This window comes from Carcharhinus amblyrhynchos, chromosome 9 (genome assembly GCF_965287045.1).
Source record: "Carcharhinus amblyrhynchos chromosome 9, sCarAmb.v2.hapA, whole genome shotgun sequence".
Taxonomy (NCBI): Eukaryota; Metazoa; Chordata; class Chondrichthyes; order Carcharhiniformes; family Carcharhinidae; genus Carcharhinus; species Carcharhinus amblyrhynchos.
The window spans coordinates 17,796,525-17,818,384 of NC_137332.1; the positions used below are offsets into that span (position 1 = coordinate 17,796,525).

Consider the following 21,860-nt stretch of genomic DNA (forward strand, 5'->3'; position numbering starts at 1 on the left):
TCATATTTCAAGAGTCAAACTGCAATTACAAATGTCGATAAATGCATCTAAGATAACCCAAAAGTTATACAAGATATGAAGCTTATTTTCTACACCCAATGGAAGAGGTTCTAAACAGGACGAATGGGAAATAAAACTGTTCATTTCTTATACATTAACTGTATACCTTCTAGCAGGTGACTTGCCTATTGACACAAGGAACATCATATGGATGCCAAAAAAGTAGAGAATGAAAGAAATGAAAATCATACATTCCCAAAATTATAAAAAAATTTCAACAGTTTGAGAAGCTTAAGGCTTAATTAACAAAGTTAATTAAGAAAGAGACTTAAAATAAAAGCCATGATTCCGTATTCAGTGACTGCAGTAGGCAACTAGCATTATGAAATACAAGTAAATGTACATTTGCAACAGGGAAATAGTAACCACTCTCTGCAATGAGCTCAACTAAAGAAATATAAAACATACAAAAATCTCACCTGGATAAATTTATTTGATTGAAGGCTTGCTCCAGTTTGCAGAAGGGCCTGACTATACTCAACATCATATTCAAATGCAGACAAGTACACTGATTGAAATGGCATGTATACCTATTAAAAAATATTTTAAAAAATACTTTAGTCAGAAGACCATTAGCTCATCTAAGGGCAGGTGGGCTGCCTGACCACTCTAATAAGGGAGACAGGTTGGGAATGGGCAGGAAGGTGCTGGGAAGGTCACGTTTTATTTTTTACAAATCCTCTGCCTCCAAATTCATCAGTGGGTGGGTGAAGCAGTAAAATCCAATGCCATGAATCTAAAAGAAGGTTTTCCTCTGATGTCTCTTCAAATCTCTTGTTTGACTTCTAATCTAGCAATTTATTGCAAAAATATGCTGCTTGCGCACTCGAGAGTTGATCTGAATTGCTTATTTCATTAATTTACCCTTGAATGTATGTACTCTTACCCCTTCCCCAGCTAGTTGTGCCTGTATGTGTCAGGAAAGTTGCTTCAGGAAAACATAAAAGATTGATAACATGCTAAATAGCTTACTTAAAACAGTAGTTGCAGAAATAATACATCTCCTAGAATTAGACATTGTGATATTTACCTGCTGTCCAATAAACGTCTTAGCTGACTCTGCCAATTTTGTAAAACTTCTTGCATATTCCATATCTGGATGTTTAAAAAAAATCTTAGTTAGAAATATATACCCTACATAGATAATAAAATGAGAGTCAAAGGAAGGGTGATTTGAAACCAAAAGAAAATCTTGATGAGATAGAGAGCTTGTTCAAGGTAATAAAATAGTATCTGACAGAGAAGAAAGCTGCCATGGTCACAATAAAGGAGACTGCAGTGCAGAAATCAGATAGCATAAAAATACATTAAAAGGTTGATCGGGAAGAAAGTCATCCAGCCCTGATGGAATATATTCCAGCTGGGAGAGGGAAACATAGGTTAAAAATTACAGAGGCTCTGACCAATATCTTCCAATTTTCATTAAACATAGGTGGAGGCTGAGAGATTGTAGATGTTAGTACTTAAAAAAGGGGAGTGGATTATATCAGTTATAGAGCAGCAAAACAGGTAAATTAAGCCTAACAGTACATGCTGGTGTTTATGCTCCACTCAAGCCTCCTCTTAAGCTTATTTATTAGTGTCACAAGTGGGCTTTCATTAACACTAATGAAATTACTGTGAAAATCCTCTAGTCGCCACACTCCAGCGCCTGAGCAGGAACACTGAGGGAGAATTTTAGCATGGCCAATGCACCTAACCAGCATGTCTTTCGGACAGTGGGAGGAAACTGGAGCACTGAGGACATGAGGAGAACGTGCACAGTCCACAGACAGTGACCCAAGCTGGGAATTGAACCCAGGTCCCTGGTGCTGTGAGGCAGTAATGCTAACCACTGTGTCACAATGCCACCCATCTTGCACTTCCTCATCTGATTATCAGCATAACCTCTGTTCTCTTCTTCCTTGTATGCTTATCCAGCCTCTCCCTAAACGCATCTATACTATTCACTTCAATCCCTTCCAATAGCAGCAAGTTCACATTGTCACCACTCTTGAATTGCTGTTTTATTTTCTTGTTGGCTTATATTGACAGCTTCGAGTTCTGCTTTTCCCCATCAGTGAATACATTATCTCTCCATCTACTCTGTCAAAACCTTACATAATTTTAAATACTCTGCTAGGTCAACTCTCAGGCTACTCTTTTTAAGAGAAAGGAGACCCAGCCTGAAGATCCTCCCCCGACAGGAATAGCCCTGCGTTTCTGGCATCATCTCTAAAAATGTTTCCTTTGCATCCACCTCAACAGGTCTAATCCCTTTATAATAATGGTGACTGGAATTGATAAACTAACGTTCTAAGTCTGGCAATATAGAGTATGCTAAAGGTAGCACAGGAGGAAGGGATAAGAGAAAGAGACTAGAGGAGATTTTTTTTTTGTTCAGGGAATTTGGGAGTTGTTGGCTAGGCCAGAATTTATTGCCCATCCCTAACTGCCCTTGAACTGCACACTAGGCCAATTCAGAGGGCATTTAAGAGTCAACCACATTGCTGTGGATCTGGAGGCATATATAGGCCAGACCAGGTAAGGACGGCATATTTCCTTCCCTAAAGGGCATCAGTGAACCAGATGGACTTTTACGACAGTTATGGTTTCATGGTCATCATAGACTTTTAATTCCAGAGTGTGAAGGAGCACTGAGTAAGGTAAGAAATTACCTTTTAAAAACTGTTTAAATCATTTAAAAGCATTTTCGCAGGCTTTTTTGTGTTTAGTAAGAACTTACCTTGTAAAACTGTTAGATTCGTTTAAAAGCATTTTCGCGGGCTTTTTGTGTTTACCGCTTTAAGAATACAAAGGGAATGGATAGCAGGGATTTGTGGGTAAGCAGTCTTTCAAACAGCGCTAGGTTTAAAAGGAGGCCTGCTGTAGACAGCAGGCAGTGGAGTGAGAGGGAAGCAGAGTGAGCTGCAAGGGCTTAGGATCAAAGGGCTGGGGAGAAAAGGGCCAGGTAAGTTTGAGTTGAAAACGGTGTTCAGTATCACTAAAGGAAATAATGGAGGGGCATGTGATGTGCTGTTTCTGTATGATGTGGGAGCTGGTGGACCCCAGGGTCCTTCCCAGTGACCATGTCTGCAGTAAGTGCAGGTTGCTGGAGGAGCTCCAGCTCAAGGAAGATGAGCTGGCCTCTGAGCTTCAGACACTGAGGCTCATCAGGGGGAGGGAGGGTACCATTGATAATGGGTTGCAAGAGACATCCACACCCCCTAGACTGGCTAACTCTAAGGGTCAGGAACAGGAGGGAGCTGCTGAGAGGAGGAAGGAGGGTGGGGACCAAATGCCTCAGCCTCTCAATCTGCATAGCAGGTTTGAGGTCTTGCTTCCAGTGTGGACGAGAACAAGGGCTGTGAGGTTGGTGAGCAAACTGCACACGGTACAGTGATGCAGACACAGAGCACTGACAAAGAGAAGGTGAAAAGGAAAGTAGTGGTAATTGGGGATAGTGTGGTTAAGGGTATTGACACTGTCCTGTGTCACAATGACAAAGGGCACAGAAGGGTGTGTTGTCTGCCTGGTGCTCGGGTCCAGGATGTTGCATCTGGGCTGCAGAGGAACCTGGAGTGGGACGGTGAGAATCCGGTCGTTGTAGTACATGTGGGTGCCAACGACGTAGGCAAAATGCAAACTGAGGATCTGGGGAGGGAGTATGAAAAGCTGGGAATGGAATTAAAAAGTAGAACCGACAAGGTGGTTATCTCTGGATTACTGCCTGAACCGTGTGCAGATGGGCGTAGGGTTGATAAGATTAAGGAAGTGAATGGGTGGCTCAGGGATTGGTGTGGGAGGAATGGGTTTGAATTTATGGGACATTGTCATCAGTATTGGAGTAGGTGGGACCTGTTCAGGTGGGATGGGGTTGGTCTGAACCGTGCTGGGACCAGAGTCCTGGCGAATCATGTAGATAGGACTCTAGATAGGGCTTTAAACTAATTTGGGGGCGGGGAGAGAAGAGGCCAAGGATGTCCCAATAATAAAGGGAGTCGGGGGCGTGAATGAGGTTGGTGGTGTTCCTGCAAATAGGGTACAGGTGAAGGCTGGGATGAAGGCACTTTATCTGAATGCATGAAGCATTTGGAATAAAGTGAATGAGCTGGTGGTGCAGATCAGCACAAATGGATATGATCTGGTGGCCATTACAGAGACGTGGCTGCAGGGTGACAGGGACTGGGAGCTGAATGTACAGGGGTATCAAATGTTTAGGAAGGACAGGTGGGAGGAAAAAGGTGGGGGGGGCGGCGGTGGGGGAGCGTAGCTCTGCTGATTAAGGATAGCATCAGGGTGGTAGTAAGGGATGATATAGGAGCCAAAGAGCAGAAAGTGGAATCATTGTGGATGGAGATTAGGAACAGCAAAGGGAGGAAGACGCTGGTGGGTGTCGTCTATAGGCCCCCAAATAATGATCTGGAGGTGGGGTGGGCTATTAACATGCAAATAAATGCGGTGTGCAGGAACGGAACGGCGATAATTATGGGGGATTTCAATCTACATATTGACTGGTCGACCCATGCTGGACGCGGTGGGCTTGAGGAAGAGTTCTTGGAATGCTGCCGGGATAGTTTCCTTGAACAGTGTGTGTTGGAGCCGACGAGGGAGCGAGCTATCTTGGATCTGGTGTTATGTAATGAGGCAGGTAGAATTAGGGACCCTGTGGTGAAGGATCCTCTTGGGAAGACTGATCATTGTATGGTGGAGTTTCTGATGCAGATGGAGGAGGAGAAAATGGGTTCCCGGACCTGTGTCCTTTGTTTGAACAGAGGGGAGTACGATAGGATGAGAGAGGAATTGGCAAATGTTGATTGGGGGAGCACATTGGAAGGTAGGTCTGCTGAGGAACAGTGGAGGATCTTAAAGGAGATCTTTCTTGGTGCTCAGCAGAAATTTATTCCGATGGTTAAAAAGGATCGTAGGAGGAGAGATAATCAGCCGTGGATAACAAAGGAGGTAAAGGAGAGTACTAAATTAAAAGCGGATGCGTTTAGAGTAGCTAAGAGTAGTGGGCGAGAAGAGGATTGGGAGAGGTTTAAATATCAACAAAGAATGACGAAGAAGTTGATAAAGAAGGGTAGGATAAACTATGAAGCTGGGCTAGCACTTAATATAAAAAAGGATAGTAAGAGTTTTTATAAATATATAAAAAGGAAGAGGCTGGCTAGGGTGAACGTTGGACCCTTAGAGGATGAGAGGGGGGACTTAGTGGTAGGGGATGGGGAAATGGCTGAGGCCTTGAATAACTTTCTTGTTTCGGTCTTCATGGAGGAGGACGTGAATAGTTTGCCGGGTGTTAGCGATGGAAAGATGGTAGGAGTGGAGGGTCTCAATGACATTATCGTTACTAGAGAGGCGGTGCTCAACAGACTGGAGGGACTGATTGTGGACAAGTCCCCAGGACCGGATGGAATGCATCCAAGGGTTCTGAAAGAAATGGCGGAGGTGATAGGGGATGCCTTGCTGATTATTTTCCAAACCTCGCTGGATTCTGGGGAAGTGCTGGAAGGTTGGAAAACGGCTAATGTCACGCCGTTGTTTAGGAAGGGTGGCAGGCAAAAGGCAGGGAATTATAGGCCGGTTAGTTTAACGTCTGTTGTAGGTCAAAGGCTAGAATCCGTGATCAGGAAGAAAATAGCAAGGCATCTTGAGGAGAATTGTTTGATAGAGCACACGCAGCACAGTTTCGTTAAGGGGAAGTCGTGTCTGACGAATTTATTGGAGTTCTATGAGGATGTGTCTAGGGCAGTGGATAGAGGAGAGCCGGTAGATGTGGTGTTTCTTGATTTTCAGAAGGCGTTTGATAAGGTGCCACACAAGAGGTTATTACAGAAGGTTAGGGGGCATGGAGTTGGGGGTAGGGTGTTAGCGTGGATAGGGGATTGGCTGTCAAATAGGAGGCAGGGAGTGGGGGTCAATGGGTGCTATTCGGATTGGCGGTTGATGACTAGTGGAGTGCCCCAGGGATTGGTGCTGGGGCCTGAGCTATTTACCATTTATATAGATGATCTGGAGGAGGGAACCGAGTGTATGGTGTCGAAATTTGCTGATGACACCAAGATTGGTGGAACGGCAAATTGTGTGGAGGGTGTGGAAAGTCTGCAGAAGGATCTAGATAGGCTGGGCGAATGGGCCAGGAACTGGCAAATGGAATTTAATGTTGGCAAGTGTGAAGTTGTCCACTTTGATAGGAATAATGGTAGGAAGGACTATTACTTACATGACGAAAAACTGCAGCATGCGACGGTGCAGAGGGACCTCGGGGTCCTTGTGCATGAGTCGCAAAAACCCAGTCTGCAGGTGCAGCAGGTGGTCAGGAAGGCGAATGGGATGCTGGCCTTCATAGCGAGGGGGATTGAATATAAAAGTAAGGAGGTCTTGCTGCAACTGTACAGGACACTGGTAAGGCCGCAGCTGGAGTACTGTGTGCAGCTTTGGTCGCCGCACTTACACAAGGATATTTTGGCCTTGGAAGGAGTGCAGAGGAGGTTTACTAGGCTGATACCAGAGTTGAGAGGGTTGAACTATGAGGAGAGGCTGAATAAACTAGGCTTGTGCTCGTTAGAGTTTAGAAGAATGAGGGGAGATCTCATTGAGACATATAAGATGGTGAATGGGACGGATAGGATAGAGGTGGAGAGGCTCTTCCCGCTCAGAAAGGACAGTAGGACTAGAGGGCACAGCCTCAAGATAAGGGGGGGCAGTTTAGAATGGAGTTGAGGAGGAACTTCTTCACTCAAAGGGTGGTGAATCTCTGGAATTCTCTGCCCGTTGAAGTGGTGGAGGCTGCCTCGCAAAATATATTTAAGACGCGGGTAGATAGGTTTTTGATAGGCAAGGGGATTACGGGTTATGGGGAGAAGGCGGGAAAGTGGAACTGAGCCATGACAGATCAGCCATGATCTTACTGAATGGCGGGGCAGGCTCAAAGGGCTAGATGGCCCGCTCCTGCTCCTATTTCTTATGTTCTTAGATTTTTACAGAGATAAATTACAAAGATTAGGCCACGGAGAAAATTGAAATTAGGATTCTAATATTAAAGATATTGTTTAACTGCAAGTCAGTCAATCTAGGTCAATGAGCACAGGTGTGATAGCTGAATGGTAACTGGTGAGAGTTAGAAGAGATCAGCAGAACTTTGGATGTTGTCAGATTTAGGGAGGGTAGAATGGTGGCTAGCAGTGAGTTGGAACAGATAAAAATCAAAGACATGGATGAGGGATTCAGCAGCAGATGGATAGTGGAGGAGTCTGGTGATATTATGGAGATGGAAATGGGTGGTCTTGATGATGGTGCAGATGTGTGACTGAAAATTCATCAAGATCAAATATGACATCAAGATTGCAAATAGTCTGAGTCTGAGAGTCATCAGGGAGGGGGATGGAGTTGAGAGCAAAGGAGTAGAGTTTGTGGCATGGACTGAAGACTACCAGAAAGACCAAAGCCATTATTAGTTGGGAGGAAATTTCTGCTCACCCAGTACTGGATGTCAGACAATTTATAGACAGTGGAAAGGTTGAGAGAACAAGGTGAGGTAGAGTTGGGTATCGCCAATGGACATGAGAACTGATACACTTTTGAATAAAGTCATTGAGAGACAGCATGTAGGTGAGAAAAAGGAGGGCCAAAGGTAGATCCTAAAGGTAAGGAAAAATAATCCAGTATAGGTAATTCTCTTGCTACAATCAGACTGTTCAGGCAAGTGTAGTTCCATCCAGCTGCTCAACAATGGAGGGGCGTTGGAGAAGGATTATCTGGTCACCCATATTAAAGATTAAAATCAGGTGAGGAAACATGAAAGGGGATAGTATACTTTTGTCAAAGTCACACAAATGCATTTGTAACTTTGATAAGAACTACTCCAGTTCTGTGGCAAGCATAGAAACCTGATGGGAAGAATTCAAATATGGAGGTCATTTCAGATAGAAGTTAAAAGTCAACCACTTTGCCGTGAGTCTGGAGTCACATGTAGGCCAGACCAGGTAAGGACAGTAGATTTCCTTCCCTAAAAATCATTAGTGAACCAAATGAGTTTTTACAACGATCAATCATGGCTTCAAGGGCACCATTATAGAGTCATAAAGGTTTCCAGTGTGGAAACAGGCCCTTCGGCCCAACTTGTCCATGCCGTTTTTTTTTTAAAAAAAGGGTCCTAAACTAGTCCCAATTGCCCACATTTGGCCCTTTTCCCCCATACCCATCTTACCCATGTAACTGTCTAAATGCTTTTTAAAAGACAAGCCAACCTGTGCAAAAAAAATTGCCTCTCTGAACATTTTTGTATCTCTCCTCTCTCACCTTAAACCTTTCCCCTTTAGTTTTAGGCTCCCCCTACCTTCGGGAAAAAAATATTTACTACCTAGCTGACCTATGCCCCTCGTTATTTCATAGACCTCTATAAGGTCATCCCTCAGTCTGCTTTGCTCCAGAGAAAAAAGTCCCAGCCTATCCAGCTTCTCCTTATAACTCAAGCCAGCAAGTCCCGATGTAAATCTTTTCTCCATTCTTTCTAGGTTTAATATCTTTTCTATAATAGGGGACCGGAACTGTACACAGTATTCCAAATGTGGCCTTATCAATGTCTTGTACAACTTCAACAAGATACCCCAACTCCTGTATTCAATGTTCTGACTAATGAAACCAAGCATGCTGAATGCCTTCTTCACCACTCTGTCCACCTGTGACTCCATTTTCAAGGACCTATGAACCTGTACCCTAGATCTCTTTGCTCTGTAACACTCCCCAACGCCCTACCATTAATTGAAGTTAATTAGAGACTAGCTTTATATTCCAGATTTATTAATTGAATTGAAATTCCACCAGATGCCATAATGGGATTTGAACCCATGTTCCTAGAGGATTAGCCTATGTCTCTGCAATACTATTTCACTGACATTACCACTATCTGCCCTCTTAACACGTTCAAGGTTGGAGAAGAAAGGATGGATGAGATGGTAGTTTGCAAGGAAGGAAGTGCAAAGGGGCAGTTTTTATGAGGGAGGTGATAATAGTGGATTTGAAAACAGGAGGATGATACCAGAAGAGAGAAAGCCATTAACAACATTAGCTTCATACTCTGAGCAAGCTAAACTAGCTCTAAATATAAAAAATGACAGTAAAAGTTTTTACAAATATATAAAGAAGAGGCTGGCTAGAGTGAATGTTGGACCCTTGGAGGACGAGAGGGGGGATTTAGTGGTGGGCGATGAGGAAATGGCTGAGGCTTTAAATAAGTTTTTTGCCTCGGTCTTCACGGAGGAGGACACGAATAGTTTGCCGGATATTACAGATAGAAGGATGGTAGGAGATGAGGGCCTAAATGCGATTACTATCACTAGAGAGGTAGTGCTCGATAGACTAATGGGACTGAAGGTGGACAAGTCCCCAGGACCGGATGGAATGCATCCCAGGATTCTGGAAGAAATGGCAGAGGTGATAGTGGATGCCTTAGTAATTATTTATCAAAATTCGCTGGACTCTGAGGAAGTGCTGGAAGATTGGAAAATGGCTAATGTTACGCCGCTGTTTAAAAAAGGTAGCAGACAAAAGGCAGGTAATTATAGGCCGGTTAGTTTAACATCTGTAGTTGGAAAAATGCTAGAATCCGTCATCAAAGAAGAAATAGCAAGGCACTTAGAAAAGAATGGTTTGATTGAGCAGATGCAGCACAGATTCATTAAGGGGAAGTCGGGTTTGACGAATTTATTGGACTTCTATGAGGATGTGACTAGTGCGGTAGACAGAGGGGAACCAGTGGATGTGGTGTTTTTAGATTTCCAAAAGGTGTTTGATAAGGTGCCTCACAAAAGGTTGCTACAGAAGGTTAGGGTGCACCGAGTTGGGGGTAAGGTGTTAGCATGGATTGAGGATTGGCTGTCTAATAGGAAGCAGAGAGTTGGTATCAATGGGTGCTATTCTGGTGACTAGTGGAGTGCCGCAGGGATCGGTGCTAGGGTCTCAACTGTTTACCATTTATATAGATGATCTGGAGGAGGGGGCTGAGTGTAGGGTGACAAAATTTGCTGATGACACGAAGATGAGTGGAAAAGCAAATTGCGTGGAGGGTATGGAAAGTCTGCAGAGAGAACTGGATAGGCTGAGCGAGTGGGCAAGGACCTGGCAGATGGAGTATAATGTTAGCAGTGTGAGGTTATCCACTTTGGCAGAAATAATAGTAGGAGGGATTATTATTTACAAGGCGAAAAGCTGCAACATGCCACAGCGCAGAGGGACCTGGGGATCCTTGTGCACGAGTTGCAAAAGCCCAGTCTGCAGGTGCAGCAGGTGATCAAGAAGGCGAATGGAATGTTGGCCTTTATGACAAGGGGGATAGAATATAAAAGTAGGGAGGTCTTGCTGCAACTGTACCGGGTACTGGTGAGGACGCAGCTGGAGTAGTGTGCAGTTTTGATTGCCGCACTTGCAGAAGGATATATTGGCCTTGGAAGGAGTGCAGAGGAGGTTCACTAGGCTGATACCGGAGATGACGGGGTTGACCTATGAAGAGAGACTAAAAAGACTGGATCTGTACTCGTTGGAGTTTAGAAGGCTGAGGGGGGATCTTATAGAGACGTATAAGATAATGAAGGGGATGGATAGGGTAGAGGTAGAGAGATTCTTCCCGCTTAGAAAGGATAGCAGGACTAGAGGACACAGCCTCAAGATAAGGGAGGGGAGGGGACAGTTTAGATCAGAGTTGAGGAGGAACTTCTTTACTCAAAGGGTGGTGAATCTCTGGAATTCTCTGCCCATTGAAGTGGTGGAGGCTACCTCGCTAAATATATTTAAGTCACGGGTAGATAGGTTTCTGATAGACAGGGGAATTAAGGGTTATGGGGAGAAAGCGGGAAAGTGGAACTGATCCACTTCAGATCAGCCATGATCTTATTGAATGGCGGGGCAGACTCGAAGGGCTAGATGGCCTACTCCTGCACCCATTTCTTATGTTGTGTTCTTATGAAGCAAAATTGGGTAAGAATCAATTTAATGGGAACGGAGTCCAGATAGTAGGAGATGGGTTTCATGGATAAGGAGAGAGGAAGGTGAGAGGAATAGAAAAAAAAGATGCAAGTACACATCTGGTGGGGGGTAGTGGGGCATTAGAGGAAGTTTTTCTCCTCCACTCACTGAGAAGAGGGTTTAAAATGACGGTTTGCACTAGGGAAAATAAGCAAGGCGTTTATCTTTGCATTTCAGGATCATTTTCCAGATGAGAGGATCACCATAGTGCTCCAAAATGAGAAAAAAAAATCAAATTGCAAGTTATAAATGAGAATGAGATGCCTGAAATGACTGTAGAAGCAGATTCAGTTGGCATTAGAAGCAGATTCAGTAATGATGCTAAGAAATTTGAATAAACACTTGAAACAGAAACATTTCATGGCTATGGGGAAAGAGCAGGAAAATGAAACTACTTGAATATCCTCTCAAAGCGACCATAAAGTTATGATGGATCATATAGCTTTCTGTGCTGCATCATTCTCATAATTGTATGATAAGCAACTACAGTAATCAGAGTAGCTTTTTCCATGGAGTTAAAACATTATGATGTAGAGATGCCGACGTTGGACTGGGGTAAACGCAGTAAGAAGTCTCACAACACCAGGTTAGAGTCCAATCAGTTTATTTGATAGTAATCTTACCATTTGATAGTAAGATTACTATCAAATAAACTGGTTGGACTCTAACCTGGTGTTGAGACTTCTTATTGCGTTAAAAAATTAGCCAGTAATATTACATTAAAGTTCTAAAATGGTATATATAAACAAGCATATACAAATTAGATAAGCTACCATTTATTTCTACAGAAAAATTACTGAACGGACAAGTGACATTAGGAACTGTAACATAATCCAAGCAAAGGATTTATAATTATTTTGGCAATAAAGTGAAGAACTTACCCAAGTTTAACCGTTTTTCCAACCAGGCTAGAACATCTTTGGTATATTTTGACCAAGTTTTTGCATACATTAGAGCTGACTCTATCCCACTATCATTTTTAAGTAACATGTTGTCAACCTCCTCTCCTCGGAGAGTCCCTGAAAACCAATGAAACATAACGGAATGAGGAGGGTGAAATAAGTCCAATTTAAGATATTAAGGGCAATAACAGATGAGGTAGAGTGAAGAGAAGAGAAACTATTTAGGAATGAAATTAGCAAACACCTCTGCACACAAGGGTTGGTAGAAGTTTGGAATCCTCTTCAGCAAACAGCAATTGATGCTTGATCGATTGTTAATTTTAAATGCAAGATCAATAATTTTTTCAAGTCAAAGGTAGTAAAGGTCATGGGGCAAAGGTAGAAAGACAGAGTTAGGTCTCGGATCAACCTTAATCTTGTTGACTGATGGGACAAATTCAAGAGGCTATATAAGTCTACAACTGTTCTTATGTTCCAGCAACAAGCTACAACATCACTATCGTGACCTTTAAATATACCTTAATGGACATTGCTACTAATTAATGTCATGGTACTGTGGAGATGAAAAAGAAATGAAAATGGAATAGGGAGAAAAATATTTGATTGAAATGCACAAAATTGAGAGGGGCCTGGATAGAGGAGTTGGGAAGAGTCAATTTAGTTTAGCAGAGAGGTCAATCACAAATTTAAAATGATTGGTAAAAGGATTAGAGAGGAGATTTAAGTCACAGGTAGATAGATTTCTGATCAATAAGGGAATTAAGGGTTATGGGCAGCAGGCGGGTAAGTGGAACTGAAACACTTACAGATCAGCCATGATCTTATCGAATGGCAGGGCAGGCTCGAGGGACTAGATGGCCTACTCCTGCTCCTATTTCTTATGTTCTTACGAGATAAGGGAAAAGGTTTTCACCCAGAGTTATAGGGTCTGTAATTCATTGCCTGAAAGTACTCGAGGCAGAAACCCTCAACTTGTTTAACAGCTATTTGGATACGCACCTGAAATTTCGTAACCTTCAGGGTTCTGGACCAAATGAAGGAAAAATGGGATTAGGCTGGGTAACACATTTTTCAGCCAGCACAGACATGATGATGGGCCAAGTGGTCCCTTTCTCTGCTGCAAACTATGATTTTAACTTCTGATTCAGTGGCAGTGAAATATTTTACAGTCCCTGGCTCCCCAGAATGCAAATATAACAACATATATGGTAAAAATCCTATGATCTGGATGATAGCCATCTCCTTGTGTGAAATCTATATTTTAAGGCATGCAGCACATATACTATTTACACATGAACTGTTTTATCTATGCATAATATACATTTCTTACGTATATAAAGGTTTTTATAGAAAGATGTGTTAAAAAATTTTATTTCCTCAATTGCAAAACTGGTTCCAAATGTTACATACTTAATTGCTCTTTCTAACAAAAAAATGCAGTATTTGCAATAGCCTCATGGCAATTTAAGCCAACTTATTTGTTATTTCAAAGTTACTTATTACTTTAGCTAAACCTAAAATGATTTGCTTCCAGTCATCACTTAGAAAATTATAGAACTGCATGCTGGCTGGCACCTAGTGGTAACAGCAGTAAGAAGAAAACATCACCAAGTATACCTTTCAGTCATTGCATCTCAAAAGAAAGGACTTGGAATTTATATAGTGCCTTCCAAAATCTCAAAAATATTCTTAGAGCCATTGAAGTGCATTCATGATGTTTACTTGCCATTGTAATGTAGAGAAATATGGCCAATTTGCATAAAGCACAGTCACACAAACAGATAAATGACCAGTTAGCCAGTTTTGATGGCATTTGTTGAGAGCTAGGATACTAAGATAGCTCTTCTACTTTTTTAAAAAAAAGGTACCATGGATCCTGAGGGCAGACAGGGCATAGTTTAATGTTTTATCCAAAAGGCAGCACACCTCCAACAGTGCAGCAACCTTTTAGTTTTGCAGTGGAGTGCCTCCTGACATTACATAGTCAGTGTTTGAAGTGTGCCATGGACAAACAACCTTCTGATTCAGAACTGAGAGTACTACAATGAAAACTGTAAATTAAGTTTTAAAACATGGCATGAGCTGATTTCACAACAAGAAAGTAATTTATAATATGCAATGCATAGTTTTCATTTTTTTTCCATTTTGCATGGAACTACTACTACTTGACGTGTCATTTTCCAATGTAATCTGGAGACTATTCTTCAGTAGTTATGTACATGGTTTATACTTGTGTTTCAACTACATTACACATCATTGGAAAAACAATATAGCATGTTGGAAGAATTTACAGGCCTCAAAGCCAAATAAGTTATAGCTCACAAGCAGGTGAACAGAATTGGAAAGTACAGTTGTTCTGATATTTCAATTCAAGATCACCAACTTCCCCACCACTCTGCATTGCCAGCCTAAGGAAACTTAAGACAGATGCTAAGACAAGTGAAGTAATATTTGCATTTTGTCCTAGTATTAGTCTTCAAATCACCATAGTAGACTGTTGCAGATTGTTACCAAAGAAAAAAATACATTGTCTTTCAGCAGTCCATCAAGAAAAATGGGATTTGAGCAAACTGACATGGACAAATTAATCATTGAACCCGATAGCAAGCTATCCATATCTAGAAAGGGTTTAATAACTTCTTAATCTGAGAATTGTTTAGCTTTGTTAGATGCTAAGTGATTTCTTTGAAGAGTGTTTTTAGTATACTTGCACCCAAACCACCACCTGTGTGGTCAAATTGAACCTCTCCAAATCCTGCAGCAACCAGTATGGTTCACATGTTCTGGCTGAGATTGCTAAGAGTTGCAGTATGCTAACAGTCATGATCTTGTCTGCAAAATGCATGGTGTAATAAGAACAGATGGTAGAGAGAGAATGCCAGAACAAAATCCGAGCAGATAGAAACATTTAACTGATTCAGGATGTCATTTGTGGGTTGTGGTCACTGGACTCAAGATTAGGTATGATGTAACATTCTGTCTTTGAAAAGTATATACGGAATTCATATTGCATGCAGGCACCCGCCATATGATTCTAATTCAGGGAAAGGACTTTTGGGTCTCAATCAGGTAACCAGAACCTGCAGGAAGTTCCAAGATAATAACCCAGCAGCGTTTTGCAGACATATAAAGATCCTCATGAAAATGTTTGAGTGCACTCACTCTTTCTCACCTAATGGCTAAAGAGGAATTAAATTGAACTCTGATGAGGTGAGAGGAAAAAGAAAAAATATAAACTCAAAACTAACACCAAGTACTTAGTAGAACCTGAGTGAAAACATTCATTGTAGGATCACAGAAGCAGAATGGAAATTTCTAATGTTTCTTTTGGTGGTGGTGGGCAAAAGAAACAAAGTATTAACTACTTTTCACAGTCTCAGAATTTTCCAAATTGCTTCACAGCCACTTTTAAGTGGCTTTTAAGTGGCAATACACTTTTTAAGTGTATTCACTGACGTTGCAACCAATCTGTATATGACAAATAAAATTTATTGGAATATTAGATTTTAAAAGGATTTCAAAAACATATTAGTACCTTGTAGATCATCCTTTTCCTGAATTGATCCTCTAGATCCCATGGAAAGATTTTCATAAGACTTTTAAAATAAAAAGAAACAAATTAATCAATCATCACTGATTTTAGAGCTGAACCAGATATTAATTAAGAAAAAGCACTTCAGAATTATGGCCATAAATTTACTGTCCCTCCCGCTGTGGGAATCATAGCAGATGAGACAAAAAATTTGGTGGACCATTGACTCGTTGAGCTTGGGTGGAAACTCCAGTATTAAGGCACTCATGGCTGGAAAACTCGCTTCATATGTCAGCAGTTTCAAATAAAGTTGTTTGCAATTAACAGCTGTAGCTCCATTAACAAAAGTGTCCTTTAAGCCTGTGATAGATATATATGTACTTTAGTTTCCATATCAGGTACGTGTGATGCAAATAATGGCCACAGATCATCTTAATAAATGCTTGGGCAACAGTTATATGGAATACTTGTGATACACCTAAAAAAAAAGTACATTATTGCGGTCTGAAATGCATTACCCAAAAGGGTTGTGGAGACAAATTGAATAGTAACTTTCAAAGAAAACTGACGGAGAAAGAAAATTGCAGGACTAAAGGAAAAGAGCAATGGATTCAGACTAATTGGGTAACTCTTTCAAAAAGACATGATGGACTAAGTGGTTACCTCTGGTAGTTTAAGATTCTAAAGATCCTATGCAAATATCATTCTCTCTCGCGTGTCTTCACACACACTGACTTTTCTGACTCTTTGAGAAATAGGGAAAGGATTTCCAAGCTGGTTATTAGTCCATTGAACTGTGCTGAATGTACCTTCCATGGCCAACAAGTACTGGCACTAGAGCTTTTGGTTCAATGGTAGAGGGTGCTACCACTAATCCACAAGGCCTGCCACAATCGCCACACAGCTTCTAGATTTTGTAATGTTTCTGTGAACTTACACGACTTCGTCCATTCAGTGGGAGTCCCATAGATGAACTATAGTCCACGTCTCCCATGAGGAAGTCTGAAATGCTGCAAATCAGAATTGTTTAATTAAAATATTTATTTTTTAGTATTTCTGGAAGTCAACTTGTAACCAATTTCATTCCTTTTCTTCTGAAAAAAATCAGCAATTTATACAATTGCATAATACATCTTGCTGGGCAGATCAAAAACGCGCGTGACTCAAAATTTTATTCATGGTCTCTTTTAAATAGATACTTATACAATACCCTTAAATATTCCCTTTTATATTTTCAGCTAAATTACTCAACATCTGCATTACTTTTCAATGCTTGACAATAAGGTTGGGATATTTGCTGATAACTGCACAATATTTAGCACTGTTTGAAACTCCTCAGATACTGAAGCTATCAGTGTCTATATGCAGCAATTCCTGTATAGCAGTCAGGCTTGGGCTGATGAACAGCAAGTAACACTTGTATCACACAAGTGCCAGGCAGTGGCCATCTCCAGCAAGAGAGAATCTAACTATCTCCCCAGAACATTCAATGGCATTACCATTGTTGAACACCCACCATTAACATCTTAGTGGTTACAGTAACTGAACTGGACTAGCCATATAAATAATGTGGCTTTAAGAGCAAGTCAGAATTTGAGAATTCTGAGGCAAGTAACTAACCTGATTCCTTGATTCCTCAGAGCCTGTCCACCATCTACAAGGCATAGGTCAGGCTTGTGATGGAATATTCTCTACTTGCTTGCCACTGCCACCACCAGCCAACCACACCGCCATCCCCCTCCCCCCACCACCACATCTACATCTTAAATATTCACTTCCTCCACTACTGACACAGCTTCAGCAGCGTGTGCAACATACAAGATGTACTACAGCAACTCTTCAAGCCTCCTTTGACAGCATCTTCCAAACATGTGGCCTCTATCACCTAGAAGGTGAAAGGCAACAGATGCATGGGAACACCATCAACTGCAAGCTCCCTTCCAAACAACACACATTCCAGACTTGGAATTATATTGCCATTCCTTCTCTGTTACTGAGTCAAAATCCTGGAACTTTCTTCTGTGGGTGTACCTACACCACTTGGACTGTAGCAGTTCAAGACCATGATTTCATTAAAGACTGGCAACAAATGCTGGCCTAGCCACCGATGCCCACATCCCGTAGAAGAATAAAAAAAGACCTCCACCATCTTAAAACTTAACTTCTCTAATTGAAGAGTTAGAATAAAGCACAAGAGATATGCAAATAACAGCAAGTGCACGTATAAATATAGTTTTGGCAATGTAATATTAGGACAAGATGCGGGACCGATTGACAGTTTCAGAAACATTGTATTAAGAGTAGCATAACATTAAGTGGAAAATCTGTCAACATTTTCAAAACCAAAGTGCAACAATGGCAACCTCGAGACTACTTTTGAAACCAAATACGTTTACAAAACCAGAGTGCTTTTTCAGTATCAGGAATTTTAAAGTAGATTGCTCATTTCTGTCCAGTTTAACCGCAGCTCTAAGCTAGCAGAGGATTTCTTTCATCGTGCAGTTCATTTAAATTTGTGGCTATGAACAGGATATGGTAAAGCATCAACTTTAATGCACAGTTGCAAAGTACATGTATAAAATCAAAATTAAACCAAAGATAATCTTGCCAAAAAGATCCTTTGACCTTGGGGAAGTACTGGTTATATCATTTGGCTTTATTATTCATGATAAGCGCAAATAGTGGTTTTCATTAGAAAGGACATTAAATTCAATATTTTTAATGAATCTCATATAGTGGCTCAAAAGTACTTAAAAGTGTTTGCAGCCTATAAACTAAAAGGATGCAAAAATGCAATCTAAAACAATAAATACATGTGTTTGCTGTAACAATTTAGTGGATAAAAAGCACAAACAGCAGCATTAGTCCTCAGGACCATTAGGCTCTAGGATCATTTTGCAATCTGAATTGAAGTAATTTTAGGTTTTAACCTCAACAATTAGGCTACTATAATTAGAGAGAGAGACACACAAGGATGGGTTTAAAAAAGAAATCAGTACGGGTTTGCATTCCTGAATGTTAACCAGCGACTAGCAGGTGTAGATGTAGGCTGACAATAGGATGGGGCTTGGCTCCTAGTGTTGAACAGCCTACTGAGATGCACAGTATAAGTTAATGTTATACTTTGGGAAACAACTAGAGAACTATTAATAATAGCACTACATCCTAACAAGAATTAGAACTTGCAGAAGAAGAGAAAAAGATTATGGAAGTGGGGGACGAAGAAAAGAAAGAAGATATATGATTGTCAAGCCAAACAGTTGAACAAGAAAAAGTCTGATGCAATATGATTTTTCACCAAATTATTATTTTTACAAAACACATACTTTGAGTAACTGCTTCAAACATAACTTTGCATTAATTCAGCTTTATCATCAATATTGTTTTAGCCTAAAATACCCATATTAGACACACAAGTTAGAGAAGGAAAGTCAGACTTGTATGCCAGAAATTGTGGTACTTACACATTACCAAATGTGAATGCCAATGTGTCAATAGAAGCAAATATTTCACTGAAATGCTCTTGTTTGTCTTCATTTACTTCATTGTAGTTTGCACCTGATGGGAAATCATAGTTCGTTATAACAGTATAAGTATTAGCATTCACTCCATGACTATAAAAATTAAACAATCAGCTTTAGTGTATTGAACATTTAAAACACTAAAGCATTTTCAACTTTAAAGCACAAACAAAATTGCTTTACTGTAAATTTTAGGAGTCTGTGAATAACACAACAGCTACTAGGTGGGTCCTACCAGCACAATTATAACCAAATACATTGATAAAATGTACCAAACCGTTTGTCATCCACACAAAGAAAATGTGCATATTCACTCAAAGTCTGACATACTGAAATTGGGACTACAATCTTTTCAAGGCAACAGTTTCCTGTGCCACTAAATGCACTAATGGTTGAACAGTAATGTAAATAAGCATAACCAAGAACTCTTTAATTAACTTCCTTTGAAGGAGCTACAATGCAATCTTCTTCGTACAATCATTACAGCTCAAAAAGCAATGCTGTAGGGAAGAGAGATTTCAGGTTCTATAAACCTGCATAAACATTCACTGTAAAGAGTGTGATTCTCCAGAAGCTGTCTACTACAATCTAATGCTTCAGTTTCTTCCCTTCCCACTAAACTACAGAAAGACCAAACTTTGCAGTTTGGAATAAAACTCAAGTACACCACAAATTACCTGAATAACCAAATTACTCCACACATAAATTACACAAGAGAAGCTAATTTGTTCAATTAATTTCATTACTTTGCAGTGAGCCATTATTATATAATTATTACAGAGCTCCAGTGGATTATAAAAGCTGTTGCTAAAATCCTAATTTAGCACCTCACTTAAAAATGGTAACTGGTCAAATGGCACAGAATAAGTAAACTTGGTGACTTTTTTCCTGTTGCAGGAAGGCCTCTTAAAAGTTTCTCGTTTAGCCCTTTGATCTCATCAAGTTTTGTTTGAAGGAAACAAACTTCCTGCAGTTTTTGTCAGATGAGAGTAATCTGATTTACAACGTGAGCAGTAAATCTTAAAAACAATTTCAGTTCGAATTTTAGGAAAAACCATAATTTGTGGTTAGATATTTTGTCACATCTTTACAATTGCCAAGCATCCAAAGCTTCCAGCAATTTCCTGCAAACTTTTCCATAACTTCCCGAGTAGCAGATAATCTTTAGCCAACTTCATAAACATAACCACACCCATAGTTTTCTTTTTAAAATGTATTTACAGTGCACACAAGATTACTAGCTGTGGTTCATGGATCAGAGATCAGTAACATTTTTCACCAAGTATGCCCCATCCTTAGCTATCTATTCTCACTTTGCTCCATTTTTCTGGTGCAAATAGTGGAACATATGCCCAACAGAGTATAGGCATAAAACAAACAGCACTCCTTGTAAAACAAAACAAGACAGATTTAGAAATCATGGCCTAAATCTTCCAGTTCCTCAATTGTCGGAGCCCAGACAGACAACTAAGATGCCCATCTGGCCCCTGTGAAAATCATGACCCACTGGCCTATGTGGGATTAGTCCAGGAAGTTTCAATTTCTGATGGGCTGTTTCCTGCTCCTCAGTGGCGCTCCATAAATGCCTGACTCAAGAGTTAAGATTCCAGAAAGTTCTAATGTACTTATCTGGGTGGTTAGCCAGAATCAAAACATAGTCAACAACCCACACCCCCAAGCCTTCCCTGCCTCAACTATCTCAGACTCACCTGTCCCCTCTCCCACACCTACCCATTCACTCATTCATCTATTCATTGACATTCAAACTGGACATATAAACTGACCATATGACAAGTGGTGCCGTGAAAAAAATGGGGCATGTCGGTCTTCCCCGACTCCGTCCTACTTCAATGGAGCTTTGCAACAGATGCTGCACTTTGCTTTCTTGAAAAAGCCACGCTCAAATGCTCACAGAAGAAATGTAGAGCAATGTGCAGTAGGGAAAGTTTTGAGCAGAGCGGCAATCTGATGATGACTGCTGGTCTTCGGAAAATTCAAGCTCACATTTTCAAATTAGCTGCCATGTTTTAATAAGGTACGATAAAGTACCTTCAAAAGTACTTCATTGGCTACAAGCATTTTGGCATGTCCTTAGGACATGGAAGGTAATATAAAAATGCTAGCCCTTTCTTTTCCCAGATGCTGCTCTGAAGCATCAGACTAGATTATATATTCAAGACCTGTAACTGGACTTGAAAATGCAGCCTTTTGGCTTAATGGCAAGAATGTTATTCCAGATAGATACGATAGCTGCTGGTTGGAGGATAAAATAGTAGCAGAAAGGTGAGGCAAAATACTGTTATGAAAATCTTGCAAAGCAAAAAAAAATTTAAAAATGCAATATGACATAGATCCACTAGGTGGTGCTATTTTAGCTCAATCGCTTCTCAGTTAACCATCCTTAACCACAAACTATTCTAGCTGCCATAAGCTTTCCGAAACACATTCCATGAATCTTACAACATTAATGGAGAACAGATCAACATTTATCCACTGAAATCTCATCTGCTGGCATTTGCCAGCCTTTTCAGTTAAAGATTCCTATTACAGTAGAAACTTCCTATCAGAATAGAAACTTCCTATAAAACTGGTTACTATTGCAGCCACCTGACAGTGTACTGTACAGACCATTATAAATTCTTGTGTCTACATATGTAATGAGAATAGGGAGTTATGGTGTAGTGGTAATATCACTGGACTAGAAATCTAGAGACCCAGGCTAATGTTCTGGTGACACGGGTTCAAATTCTACCATGACAGCTGAGAAATTTAGATTCAATCAATAAATCTAGAATTAAAAGCTAGTCCCAATAATGGTGACCATGAAACCGTTATCGACTG

The 21,860-nt window shown here is 40.7% G+C and overlaps 1 protein-coding gene across 5 annotated transcripts in view; it reads right to left on the bottom strand.

Moving 5' to 3' along the window:
* The window catches only part of LOC145347622 (rho GTPase-activating protein 29-like), a 115,464-nt gene that overhangs the window by 49,509 nt on the left and 44,095 nt on the right, over positions 1-21,860 (bottom strand). For all 5 annotated transcript variants that reach the window (XM_080195259.1, XM_080195260.1, XM_080195257.1 and 2 more), the window contains 6 exons: positions 18,963-19,056; positions 16,436-16,508; positions 15,502-15,562; positions 11,946-12,083; positions 1,091-1,155; positions 480-590 (listed from right to left, as the gene is read on the bottom strand). In XM_080195259.1, coding sequence (XP_080051385.1) covers positions 480-590; positions 1,091-1,155; positions 11,946-12,083; positions 15,502-15,562; positions 16,436-16,508; positions 18,963-19,056 — 542 coding nt within the window. The remainder of the gene's footprint in view (positions 1-479; positions 591-1,090; positions 1,156-11,945; positions 12,084-15,501; positions 15,563-16,435; positions 16,509-18,962; positions 19,057-21,860) is intronic.